Raw genomic sequence first — 13,598 nt, forward strand, 5'->3', positions numbered from 1 at the left:
CCTTAAAGATCAAAAAGCATGGAATTAGAGCATGAGTTGGGTTGGAAGGGTCCTTGCAGATCAGAGATCCATAGGACAGGTTGGATTGGATCGGTTTGGAAAGAATCCCACCCCTGCCATGGGCTGGCTGCCCCTCAGCTCAGGCTGCTCAGGACCCCACAGCCTCAGGCACCTTCAGGGATGGGGCACCCACAGCTCCGGGCAGCAGTGCTGGGGCTGCACCGCCTCTGGGTGAAGGATTTCCCCACATCTGACCCCAGTCTGCCCTCTGTTGGGTTCAACCCATTCCCCCATGTCTCGTTACCCTCATATGATCACCCAACAAGGGGCAGCCCCTGCACCACGTACCAGCAACCGTGTCGTCAGGGCGTGGGGCGAAGGAAGATTTCCTACAAACAGAAGGAAAATGGCATAAGACAGCACCTCCCCCTGAGCCTGAGCAGATCAACCTTTCCTGCACACCCGTACCAACCGTTGAGGTCGTATGGGATCAGGGATGCATTCCCTCCCTCCTCTCGTTTCTTCACGGACAAATGCATGAGGCTCTTGCAGATGGGAGTCAGCGCGTTGGTGAACTGCACGGGGGTGATGAACTCCAGGAGGTACGGCCACAGCACCTGTGGGGTGGGGGGATGCAGAGCCCACGGCACAGCGGGACAGGAGCGGTGAGATGCCAGCTCCAGAGATACTCACAGCATCATGGAATTGTTAAGGTTGGATGAGACTTCTGAGGTCACCAACCCAACTCCAACCCACCCCACCACAGTCTTAAATAGACCTACAGAGTCACTAAGGTTGGAAGAGACCTGTAGGATCATCCAGTCCAATCCCAACCCATCCCACCACGACCCTACATAGACCCTTAGAGTCATTAAAGTCAGAAGAGACCTCCAAGATTCTTCAGTCCAACCCTAACCCACCATGGCCCTAAACAGACCCATAGAGTCATTAAGCTTGGGAGAGGCCTCTAGAATCCCCACGTCCAAAGGTCAACTCACCCCACTGCGACCCTAAACAGAACCAGAGAGTGAGGTTGGAGAAGACCACCAAGATCGTCCAGTCCAACCCCAACCCAGCCCACCATGGCACTAAGTAGAACCATCGATATTGAAAGAGACCTACAAGATTCCCAAGCCCTACTCATCTCCACCATGACCCTAAATAGAACCACAGAGTCATTAAGGCCAGAAGAGAACTCCAAGATCATCCAATCCAACCCCAACTCACTCTACCATGACTGTAAAGAGACCCATGGAGTCATAAAAGTTGGAAAAGACCTCCAACATCCCCAACCCCCCTCCAACCCGTCCTACTCAACATGTCCCCAAGTGCCACACCTCCCCGGTTTGAACAACCCCAGGGATGATGACCCCACCACCACTTCCCCACTCCAGTTCCCAACGGAGCACTTAGTGGGGTTTACTGGTTTAGTGGGGAAACATTAACGGTAGGTGGACGGTTGGACTGGATGACCTTGGAGGTCCATTCCAACCTCAGTGATTCGGTGATTCCAGCACTCAGGGATGGGATGGTGACAACAGCTGTGACAGAGGAGGGGACATCCCTGCAGAGCACCGGGTGACAGGACGCCGGCACACACTCACGTTGTTCATCCGATCGACAGTGGTGCTGAGGAGGAGGAGCGTGCTGACGCTGATGCTCCGCACGCTGTCGCTCGTGGGGTCATCTGCATCTGGGAGCGGCTTCTGGGGCTGCGGGGAGGGAAAGTCATCAAAACCCCAAATTATGGATCAGAGAAACATAAAATCACTTAAGGGTTGGGTTGGAAGGGTCCTGAAAGATCAGAGAATCATAGAATTGCTGAATGATTGGGTTGGGAGGGTCCTTATAGATCAGAGTCACAGAATTGCTGTACAGTTCAGTTGGAAGGGTCCTGAAAGGTCAGAGAATCATAGAACTGCAGAACAGTTGGGTTGGAAGGGTCCTGAACAGTCACAGAACTATAGGATGGGTTGGGTTGGAAGGGTCCTTTATAGATCATATAACTACAGGATGGGTTGGAAGGGTCCTGAAAGATCACAGAACCATTGGATGGGTTGGAAGAGTCCTTATAGATCAGAAACACAGAACTGTTTAATGGTTGGCCTGGACAGGTCCTGAAAGATGACAGAACTATATAATACATTGTGCTGGGAGGGTTCTGAAAGACCAAAATAGCATGGGCTGAGTTGAAACGGACCTGTAAGATCACAGAGCAATTGGATGGGTTGGGTTGGAAGAGTCTTTATAGATCAGAAATATAGAACTGCTTAACAGTTGGCATGGGCAGGTCCTGAAAGATCCCAGTACTATAGGATGAGTTGGCTTGGAAGGGTCTTGAAAGATCCCAGAACTGTAAGATGGATTGGGTTGGAAGGGTCCTTACAGGTCAGAAACACAGAACTCATGGGTTGGATTTGGTTGGAAGGGTCCTGAAAGATTAGAGAACAATAGGGTGGGTTGGGTGAGAAGGGTCCTGAGAGATCAGAAGCATAGAACTGTTTACAGTTGGTTTGGATAGGTCCTGAAAGATCTCAGAACTATAGGATGGGTTGTGCTGGGACGGTCCTTATAGATCAGAAGCAGTGAGCTGCTGAATGCTTAGGTTGGATGGGTCCTGAAAGATCACAGAGCTGTAGGATGGGTGTGGTTGGATGAGGGGCACGAGGTCCTTACCACATCTGAGGGCAGGGCACACTGCCGCACCAGGAACTCCAGCATGGCCTCCCCACCGGGCTGCTCCAGGTAGCCGTGATGAGCCATGGCACTGATCACCTGCACCACGGCACGCCTCACCTGCAACCACAAGAAGCCACTGGGGTTGGAAACACAATCAAGATCACCACGATCGCTGAGTCCGACCAGCACCCATCCCCACTGCGCCCACACAGAGGACCAAAGCGTCATTAACGGTGGAGAAGACCTCCAAGACTGCCCAGTCCAACCAGCAGGCAGTGCTGGGACCGGGTGAGGAGCTCCAGGGATGGGGGAGGGGATCTGGGAACCCCCTGCTTTTGGGAAACCACCTCTGCTCACCTTGTTGTTGCTGTCTTGAAGGGGAAGTTTCATTGAAGAAAGGATAAAGGGCTTTTTAATCTCCATCTGAGAGGCTGCAAAAAGAAGGACGGATGCTGCGAGGTCGGTGATGCTGAGGACACAGCTCTGCTCCCTTCCTCCTCCTCTTCCTCCTCCTCCTCCTCCACCCAACCCCATCACCACTTGACACCGGGATGGCACTGATGGACACTCAGAGCTCCCACCAAACTCACGGGCACTGTTGATGATCTGCCTCATGATGAGCAACGTCCCCACGCGCGTCCTCTCACTGCTGCTCTCCAATTTTGGGAGGAGGAAGGTCAGCACTCGGTCAGGGAAGGAGCAGGCTGCAGGACAGCAAAGGGAGCAAAGGGGAATGTGTTGCACTGCGCCCCAATGGACTCTACCCATGGTACAGTGCACCATGGGGGTCAGAAAGCCATGGTCGATTGGGGTTGGGGCCACTCCTTGGCTCTACGACCTGTAAGGACGCTTCCCACCCAACCAATCCATAGCTCTACGACCTGTAAGGACCTTTCCAAAACAACTACTCCATGGCTCTATGGAACCATCTTCGAAGACCCTTCCCATCCAACCACTTCACAGCTCTGTGATCTGTAAAGACTCTTCCAACCCAACTATTCCATAGCTCTATAATCTGTAAGGACCCTTCCAATACAACCACTAAACAGCTCTATGATCTTCTAAGGACCCTTCCCACCCGATGATTCCAGGGCTCTATGATCTGTAAGGACCCTTCCAACCCAACCACACTAAGATTCCATGATCAATAACGTCTCTTCCAACACAACTCATTCTATGCTTCTATGACTTTTAACAACCCTTCCAACCCAACCATACCATGGCTATATGATCTTTAAGTACCTTTCCAACCCAACCATGGCTGTATGATCACAGAATCACAGAATTATAGGGTTGCAAGGACCTCCAGAGATCATCGAGTTCAACCCCCTGATCTTTAAGGACCTTTCCAACCCAACTATTCCACAGCTCTTGGAATTTTAAGGGCTCTTCCAACCCAACCCATTTGAAGTTTCTATGATTTGGAGGAACGATTTGACCCCAGACTCCTGCCTAGGTTCCTGGAAGGGGCTGGTGTGCCCCAAAGGGAGCTGAGGTGGCCCTAAGCAGTGCCCCAAAGAGCTGCAGCAAACGATGCACTCTGGGCACACTGAGCTTCCACCAGCCTGTCTGCAAGGCTGCAGTCAGAACGGACCTGACTCAGGTTGGAGAAGACCTCCAAGATCCCTCAGTTCAGCCCCAGCCCATCCCATCATGACCCTAAATAGAACTATAGAGTCAGTAAGACTGAAGGAGACCTCCAAGGTCATCCAATCCAACCCAATCCCACCCTCACCATGACCCTAAGTAACCACAGAGTCATTAAGACTGGAGAAGACCTCCAAGATCCCCCAGTCTAACTCCAATCCATCATCACCACAACCTTTAATAGAACCACAGAGTCACTAAGGTTGGAGAAGACCTCCAAGGCCATCCAGTCCAACCCAAAATCTACCTCCACCATGTCCCTAAATAGATTCACTAAGGTTGGGGAAGACCTCCAAGATCTCCAAGCCCAACCCCAACTCATCCCCATGTCAACCCTAAATAGAACCACAGAGTCACCGAGGTTGGAAGAGACCTCCAAGATTCCCCAGATCAACTCCAACCCATCCCACCATGACCCTAAACAGACCCATAGAAACATTAAGGTTGGAAGAGACCTCCAAGATCCACAATCCAACCCCAAACAACTCCACCATGACTCTAAATAGAACCATTAACTCATTAAGAACGAAGAAGACCCCTGAGATCATCCGCTCCAACCCAGCCCACCCCACCATGACCCTAAATAAAACCATGGACTCATTCAGAGTGCAAGAGACCTCCAAGACCCCCAACCCATCCCACTGACCACGTCCCCAGAGTGCCACATCTCTCTGGTTCCTGAGCAGCTCTAGAGATGATGACCCCCACCACCTCCCTGGTCAGCCAGCTCCAACACTCAACCATCACCCTCAGCCGACCCGTTCCAAGGAGGGGGTCCCTCCCACCACCCCTTACCAAGCACAGTGAAGCACCGAAGGACCTCTGTGTGGTTTTTGACGGTCAGGGGCACAGCCGGGTCGGCGGGAGAGCAGATCTGGAGGATTAATGGTGGGCTTTGGGGGGGTGACAGCATCCCCAACGCGGGCAACAAGTGGTGCTCCCTGCCCACCAAGCATGAGGTGGGAGCAGGGCAGCACTTCCCAGGGGGCAGGGGGTCCATCAGGGGCCCAATGCCTTCTGCTGTGCCCCCCAGCCCCATCTCCAGAATGACTCGACCCATCCAGGTGCTACCCATCTAGGTGCTACCCGAACAGGTCCTTATGGGGTCCTATGAGGCCCTTAAAGAGTCCTATGGGGTCTTTACAGAGTTCTTATGGGGTTCTTACGGGGTCAGGAGGGGTTTATAGTGTCCTTATGGGGTAAAGGGGCTTTCATAGAGTCCTTTTTGGGTTCTTATGAGGTCCTTAAGAGGTGAGGGTGGATTTATAGGGTACTTACGGGGTCCTTGTGGGGCTCTTATGGGGTCAGGAGTGGTTACAGGGTCCTTAAGGAGTCAGCGTTTGATTTGGGAGGGTAGGACGTGACAGCAGGGGCCCCCAGCAGAGCCCAGGAGCTGTGAGCTCGCTGCCCCACGTCCCTTCTGCTGCCCCCCAGCCTTACCTGGGGGTGCAGGGTGCCCAGCAGCGCGTCCAGCTGCACGTCCAGGCTGCGGCTGCCGATGTCAACAGAGGCTTCCAGGATCTGACAGAGGCTCTGGAATCAGAGGGGGGAGCACTGAGAACACTGAGAACTCACACTTGGAAGGAGGGTCCCTTCCCCAGGGCTGCAGGAAGGGACCAGAGCTGGGGGGGGCAGAAAGGAGAAGGGCTGAAGCCCACCACACAGCTCCCACCACTGGGGTCAGCCATACGGTGTGGGCAGATGGGACTGTGCATGGATTGAGCCCAGTGTTGGGATGAGATGATCTCAGGGCAGTGCGTTTTCGGGGCTTTTCCCATCACTTCCCCCACGGCCACATGCAGCCCCGTGCTCACCTTGGAGATGTAGAAGGACTCCGTGTGCTTCTTGTAGAGGGAGAGGACGGCTGGGATCAGCTTTGGGAGCTGCTCCTCCAGCTTCTCGCCGGGCATCAGGTAGCTCATGGCTCCCAGAGCCTCCACCACCGCCAGCCGGAGCTGCGGAGGATAACGAGCGTTAATGAGGGCAGGGTGGATCCTGCAAGGCGCAGAACAGGGACAGAATCAAGAGAATCCGTAACTTTGGGCCAGAAAGATCAGCAGACCCAACCCCAACACAACATGGCCCCAAAGTCCAACCCCAACCCACCCCACTGTGAATCCTAATTAGAACCATCGGGTCATTCAGGTTGGAAGAGACCTCCAAAATTCCCCAGTCCAACCCCAACCTTCCCCAGCGTGACCCTAAATAGAATCATGGAGTTGTTAAGGTTGAAAGACACCTCCAGGATCACCCAGTCCAACCCCAAACCATCCCCATCATGACCCTAAACAGACCAATAGAATCAGTAAGGTTGGAAAAGACCTCCAGGATCACCGACCCCAACCCACCTCACTGCAACCCTAAATAGAACCATAGAATCATTAAGGTTGGAAGAGAATTCCAGGACCCACAACTCCAACCCCAACCCATCCCACCATGACCCTGAACAGAACCACAGAGTCATTAAGGTCGGAAGAGACTGCCAGGATCACCAAGTCCACTCCCAACCCATCCCCACCGTGACCCTAAATAGAACCATAGAGTCATTCAAGTTGGAGAAGATCTGCAAGATCATCCAACCCAATCCACCCACACCGTGACCCTAAATAGAAACACAGAGCCATCAATGTGGGAAAAGAGCTTCTAGATCCCCAAGTCCAACCCCAACCCATCCCACCATGACCCTAAACAGACCCACAGAGTCATTCAGGCTGGAAGAGATCTCCAAGACCCCCAACTCAACACCAACCCGTCTCTACTGACCACATCCCCACATTTCTGCAACACCTCCAGGGACGGTGATCCCACCACCCCCCGCGCAGCCCATGCCAGCACCCAACTGCTGTTTTTGGGGTGAAATTGTCCCTAATTTCTCTCCTCGGCCCACACCTTGGGCTCGCGGTGCTGCAGCCAGCTGTTGAAGAGCACCTCGTAGGCGCTGAAGATCTCATTGCAGAAAGTGTCCTTCCTGACCGTGGGGTCAGGGGCCTGGTCCAGGTTGGCCACGTACTCCTGGATGCTCTCGCTGAAGTGCTGCAGAGCTGCAAAACAGAGCGTGGGGTCAGGTTAGTCCTCGGGTACCTGGAGGGGCAGTGGGCGCTGGGTGGGTTGGGTGCTTGAAGATCACAGAACTGGGGAATGGTTGGGTTGGAAAGGTCCTGAAAGGTCACAGAGCTGTGGAATGGTTGGGTCGGAGGGGTACTTAAAAATCACATAGAAGGGATGGATTGGAAGGATCCTTAAAGATCACCAAGCCATAGGAAGGTTGGGTTGGAAGGGTCCTGAAAGATCACAGAACGATGGGATGGGTGGGTTGGAAAGGTTCTGAAAGGTCATGGAAACATTGAATGGGGTGGGAGGATTCTTGAGGGTCATACAGCCATGGAATAACACTACAGGTTGGATTGGAAAGGTCCTTAAAGATCAAAGAACTGCAGGAGCGGGTTGGGTTGGAAAGCATTTCCCTCCCTTATTGCCAAGTGCACAGCTGGGCTTCTCCAGCTGCGGTATCCTCTGCCCCATCAGAGCTCCCTGGTGCCACCTCACTGCGTTCTGATGCCCCACAGCACTCAGGCTCCTCCTCTTTTCTGGCTGCCACCCAGCCACCAGAGTGGGGCTACAGCAGAGGATGGGGTGGTGGTCCAGGGGTGGAGGTACAGGGGGAACTACTTGAACCCAAAAGAGGGGAGATGTGGGGTCAGATGTGGGGAAATCCTTCACCCAGAGGCGGTGCAGCCCCAGCACTGCTGCCCGGAGCTGTGGGTGCCCCATCCCTGGAGGTGCCCGAGGCTGTGGGTGGGTTCTAGGCAGTCTGAGCTGGGGGGCAGCCAGCCCATGGCAGAGGTGGGGCTGGGGGGTTTTTCAACCCAACCAGTCCCTGATTCTTTGATCTGTAAGGACCCTTCCAATCCAACCCATTCTAACACTCCATAACTCCATGATCTTCAAGGGCCCCCCCAACCCAACCATTCCACAGCTCTGTGATCTTTAAGGACCCTTCCAACACAACCCGTCTGGCTCTATAATCCCATTATATGCTCCTATGACCTTTAAGGACCTTCCCAACCCAACCATCTCACAGCTCTATCCTCTTCAAAGACTTCCAACGCAACTCATTCTATGGCTCTGTAATCTTCAAGGACCCTAACAACTCAACCAAGCCACGACTCTGTGATCTTTAAGGTCTCTTCCAAAGCAAGCATTCTGTTCTCTGTGATCTTTAGGGACCCTTCCAACCCACCCATCCCATGGCTCTACGATGCACAGGGACACCCACAGCTCTACCAGGTGCTCGGAGCCCCATCCCATGACCTGGAACATCTGCAGGGATGGAGCACCAGCACACCATGGTCAGCCTGTGTCAGCGTCTCACTGCCCTTCTCCCGGAAACCTTTTTACCTTCTATGCAATCTCAGTCTCCCCTCTTTTAGAGTGAAACTCTGCCCTGTCTGTGATCTGATGGTTCCACCCCTCCTGGAGCCAGCCCTGCCCCTGGACACCCAGGAGCACCGTTCCCGATCACTTCCCTATTCAGGAAATGCCCCAAATCCCCCCAGACTCCCCCCCAAAATCCCCACCGTATTGAGAGAAGCCGAGCAGCCTTACCATAGCAGAAGACAGACTTCATGTGGTCCTGCTTGGCCATCCCCAGCATGGGCAGCATGGTCCCCAGGATGGAGTTGAGGAAAGGCACCATCCCAAACACTGCGGGAGGAAACACGGAGCTGTGGGTGCCCCACAGCTGGAGGTGCCCAAGGCCATGGATGGAGCCCTGGGCAGCCTGAAATGGTGGGGGGCAGCCAGCCCATGGCGGGGTGGGTCTGGGTGGTCCCTTTCAACCCATCCTGTGGTTGTACGACCTTTAAGGACCCTTCCAACCCACCCATCCCATGATCCTATGATCTTTAAGGACCCAGTATACTGTGAGCACCCAATGCTCACCCAATGCCAACCCAACACCGATCCAAAAGCAACCCAACACCAACCCAATACCAACCCAACACCAACCTTGCACTGACCCAACACCAACCCAGTGCCAACACCAAACCAACGCCAACCCTGTGCCAATCTAACACCAAGTCAACACCACTCCAATGCCAACCCAACATCAACTCAATGCCGACCCAATGCCAACAGCACTGACAAAACATCAACCAATCCAACATCACCTCAGTGTCTACCGAGTGCTGAAGCAATGCAGACCCAACACCAATCCCACTGCCAACTCAAACTGACCCAATGCCAACTCAGTGCCAACTCAGCACCAACCAAACACCAACCCAATGCTGATCCAGTGCCAAACTAATGATAATTCAAAATCAATCCAGTGCCAATCCAATGCCAATTCAGTGTCAACCAAACTCCAACACAATGTCAACCCAAAGCCAACTGAATGCCAAGCCAGTGCCAACCCAGCACTGAACCAATGCCAACCCAATGCCAATCAAACACCAACCCAGTGCCAACTTGGTGCTGACCCAATATAACCCAATGCTGATCCAAGATCAACCTAATACCAACCCTATGCCAAACCAACACCAACCCAACACCAACCCAGTGCCAACCTGATGCTGACCCGATGCCAATTCAGTGCCAACTCAACACCAACCCAACACTGATCCGATGCCAAACCAATGCCAATCCAATACCAATCTAGTACCAACTCAACATCAATTCAATGCTGACCCAACACCAATCCAGTGTCAACCAAACTCCAACCTAAAGCCAACTCAATGCCAACTGAACATCAAGCCAGTGCCGATCCAGTGCCAACCCAGCACCAAACCAGTGCCAACCCAGCCTGACCCAATGCCTGTCCAATGCCAACCCAACACTGACCCAACACTGACACAATGCCAACCCAGCATCAAACCATTGCCATCCCAATGCCAATCCAACACTAGCCCAATGCCAACGTAATGCTGACCCAATATAACTCAACACCAACCCAATGCCAAACCTACACCAACCCAATGCCAACCTAGTGCTGACCTAATATACCTCAACACCAACCCAATGCCAAACCAACACCAACCCAGCACCAAATCAACACCAATGCAGCACCAAATCAACACCAACCCAGCACCAATCCAGTATCAACCCAACACCAACCCAGTGCCAAACCAACACCAACCCAATGCCAACCCAAGGCCAAACCAACAGCAGCCCAGTGTCAACCTAGTGATGACCTAATATACCTCAATACCAACCCAATGCCAAACCAACACCAGCCCAACACCAAACCAACACCAACCCAATGCCAAACCAACACCAACACAATGCCAAATCAACAGCAACCCAACGCCAACCCAATGCCAAACCAACACCAACCCAATGCCAAACCAACAGCAACCCAACGCCAACCCAATGCCAAACCAACGCCAACCCAATGCCAACCTAATGCTGACCTAATATACCTCAACACCAACCCAACGCCAAACCAACACCAACCCAGTGCCAAATCAACACCGACCCAATGCGATCCAATATCAACCCAACACCAACCCAATGCCAAACCAACACCGAACCAATGCCAACCCAATGCCAAACCAACACCAACCCAATGCCAAAGCAACACCAACCCAACGCCAACCCAATGCCAACCTAATGCTGACCTAATATACCTCAACACCAACCCAACGCCAAACCAACACCAACCCAATGCCACCCAAACGCTGACCCAACGCTGACCAAAACCACGCACACCAAACGCAGGAGGGTGGGCTCACCGTTGGACACCGCCAGGTTGGCAAAGGTCTGCATGACGAAGTAATGCGGCAGGATGCCCGGCTGGAACTTGGTCAGCACCTCCTCCATCACTTTATTGATGAAGCGCTGCCCGACCGCCACCAGCACGCTGCTGGCTGCCTGCTGCCATTCCCAGACCACCTCCTGTGTGCCAGGAAGGAACGGCTGTCGCTTTGCTGAGCGCTGGAGGGAGCAGCAACCGCAGCCCCTCAGCTCCCACCTTCGATTTGGTCATCTCGTTGGAGGCCAGGAAGATGACCACCTTCGCCGTGCTTTTATCCAAGCTGGAGATGTTGTTCTTCACCACCGTCTCCATTGCCTTCAGGATGATGACGCGGTGCGGGTAGGCCAGCTGAGGAGGGATAGAGGGGGGACATGGCAGTGTGGGGGGCGTGGGACGCAGCACACATCCCTTACAGAATCACAAATGGTTGGGTTGGAAGGGACCTCAAGGATCACGAAGCTCCAACCTCCACCACACGCAGGGCCACCAACCTCCACGTTTCACAGCAGCCCAGGCTGCCCAGGGCCCCATCCAACCTGGCCTCCAACACCTCCAGGGATGGACGGGGCATCCACAGCCTCTCTGGGCAGCTGTTCCAGCACCTCACCGCTCTCACAGCAAACAACTTCCCCCTCACATCCAACTGAAATCCGCCCTCCCTCAATTCCAACCATCCCCTCGTCCTGCTGCCATCTCCCCTTCCCAAGAGCTGACTCCCCTCCTGTCTGTAGGCTCCCTTGAGGTGCTGAAGGCTGCAATGATTCACCCCGCAGCTTCTCTTCTCCATGCTGAACGAGCCCAGCTCCCTCAGCCTGTCTTTGTACGGAGGTGCTGCAGCCCTGCTCATCTCTGTGGCTCCTCTGGCCCCTCTCCAGCAGCTCCCTGTCCTTCTTGTCCTGGGGGCTCCAGCCCTGGACGCAGTGCTGCAGACGGGGCCTCACGAGAGCAGAGCAGAGAGGGACGATCACCTCCCTGTCCCTGCTGCCACCCCTCTGCCGATGGAGCCCAGGATCCCATTTGCTCTCCGAGCTGCAGGAGCACACTGCTGCCTCACGTTCAGTTTTTCACCCACCAGGACCCCCAGCTCCTTCTCTGCAGGGCTGCTCTCCAGGACCGCTCCTTCCAGTCTGTAGGGATGCCTGGGATTCCTCTGGCCCCAGTGCCAAACCTCACACTTTGCTGTGCTGAACCTCATCAGGTTCACCCGTGCCCATCTTTCGAGCCTGCTGAGGTCCCTCTGAATGGCATCCCTTCCTTCCACAAGCCAGGGAGCAGCAGGAGGGACCGGCTCGCGTTTCCCAGATGTTTCCCACCTCCAAACCCCCTCCCCAGTGCTCACTGTGGTTCCCTTCCCCCCCGCAGTGCCCACCTTGTCGTGCTGTCGCAGATACTCGTCGCAGCAGTGCAGGATCTCCTCGGGTTCGGCCTCCCCCAGGTAGCACAGAGCGTTGTAGATCTGCTCCTGCACCAGCGGCTCCTTGTCCGTCGTGGCGTCCATCAGGGTGGTGGCGAGCCCTGCACGAGGCGAGATGCTTCAGCACATCTCCCAGCTCCCAGCCCAACAGCAAAACCTCTCTTCGGGGCTCAGCACCAAAGAAACTCAACTGGAAGGGGACGTGAGCTTCCCCTGCAGCCAATGGGGGTTTCCAAACCAAGAGATGCTGAACAAGATGCAGTGCTCCAGCAGCGCCCTGCAGGGCAGAGCAGAGGGGAGCAGCACCTCCCTGCCCTGCTGGCTGCACTCTGGCAATGCACCACAGGGTCCTGTTGGCCCTCTTGGCCACCAGGGCTCACTGCTGGCTCATGGTCAACCGTTGGCCAACTGCTGGTCATCTGTTGGACCTACTGGTCACCAGGGCCCACTGCTGGCTGTCTTGGCCACCAGAACATACTGCTGACTTGTGGTCAATCATGGGTCTTCTTGGCCACCAGAACATACTGCTGACTCATGGTCAATAATGCGTCTACTTGGCCACCAGGACATACTGCTGGCTTGTGGTCAACTGCTGGTCACCCGTTAGCCACCAGGATCACCAGGTCCTGGTCTGCAGAGCTTATTTCCAGTCACGGTCAGTCGTTGGTCAACTGTTGGTCAACCACTGGCCTTCTTGGCTACCAGGGCTCACCGCTGGCTCGTGGTCAACTGTTGGCCAACTGTTGGTCAACCACTGGCTGTCTTAGCCACCAGGACATACTGCTGACTCGTGGTCAATCATAGGTCAACTGCTGGCTCTCTTGGCCACCAGGGCTCACTGCTGACTCATGGTCAACCATTGCTCAACTGTTGGTCATCTGTTGGCCCTATTGGTCACCAGGGCTCACCGCTGGCTGTCTTGGCCAACACAGCACAATGCTGACTCATGGTCAACTTCTTGTCACCTGTTGGCCACCAGGACCACCAGGTCCTGGTCTGCAGAGCTTACTTCCAGTCACGGTCAGTCACTGGTCAACTGTTGGTCAACCATTGGCCCATTTGGCCACCAGGGCTCACTGCTGGCTTGTGATCAACTGCTGGTCACCT

At 54.4% G+C, this 13,598-nt stretch overlaps 1 protein-coding gene across 2 annotated transcripts in view; it reads right to left on the reverse strand.

The window, feature by feature from the left end:
- Positions 1-13,598, reverse strand: part of MROH1 (maestro heat like repeat family member 1) — a 52,066-nt gene that overhangs the window by 34,957 nt on the left and 3,511 nt on the right. For both annotated transcript variants that reach the window (XM_090138243.1, XM_090138242.1), the window contains exons 2-15: positions 12,447-12,592; positions 11,294-11,425; positions 11,055-11,217; positions 8,932-9,030; positions 7,216-7,367; positions 6,141-6,281; positions 5,767-5,859; positions 5,122-5,200; positions 3,270-3,383; positions 3,037-3,110; positions 2,677-2,796; positions 1,605-1,712; positions 473-617; positions 349-389 (exon numbers count right to left, since the gene is read on the reverse strand). In XM_090138243.1, the coding sequence (XP_089994369.1) occupies positions 349-389; positions 473-617; positions 1,605-1,712; positions 2,677-2,796; positions 3,037-3,110; positions 3,270-3,383; positions 5,122-5,200; positions 5,767-5,859; positions 6,141-6,281; positions 7,216-7,367; positions 8,932-9,030; positions 11,055-11,217; positions 11,294-11,425; positions 12,447-12,592 (1,607 nt within the window). The remainder of the gene's footprint in view (positions 1-348; positions 390-472; positions 618-1,604; positions 1,713-2,676; positions 2,797-3,036; positions 3,111-3,269; positions 3,384-5,121; positions 5,201-5,766; positions 5,860-6,140; positions 6,282-7,215; positions 7,368-8,931; positions 9,031-11,054; positions 11,218-11,293; positions 11,426-12,446; positions 12,593-13,598) is intronic.

This window comes from Phasianus colchicus, chromosome 3, assembly GCF_987193195.1.
Source record: "Phasianus colchicus chromosome 3, bPhaCol1.hap1.1, whole genome shotgun sequence".
In the NCBI taxonomy this organism is placed as follows: Eukaryota; Metazoa; Chordata; class Aves; order Galliformes; family Phasianidae; genus Phasianus; species Phasianus colchicus.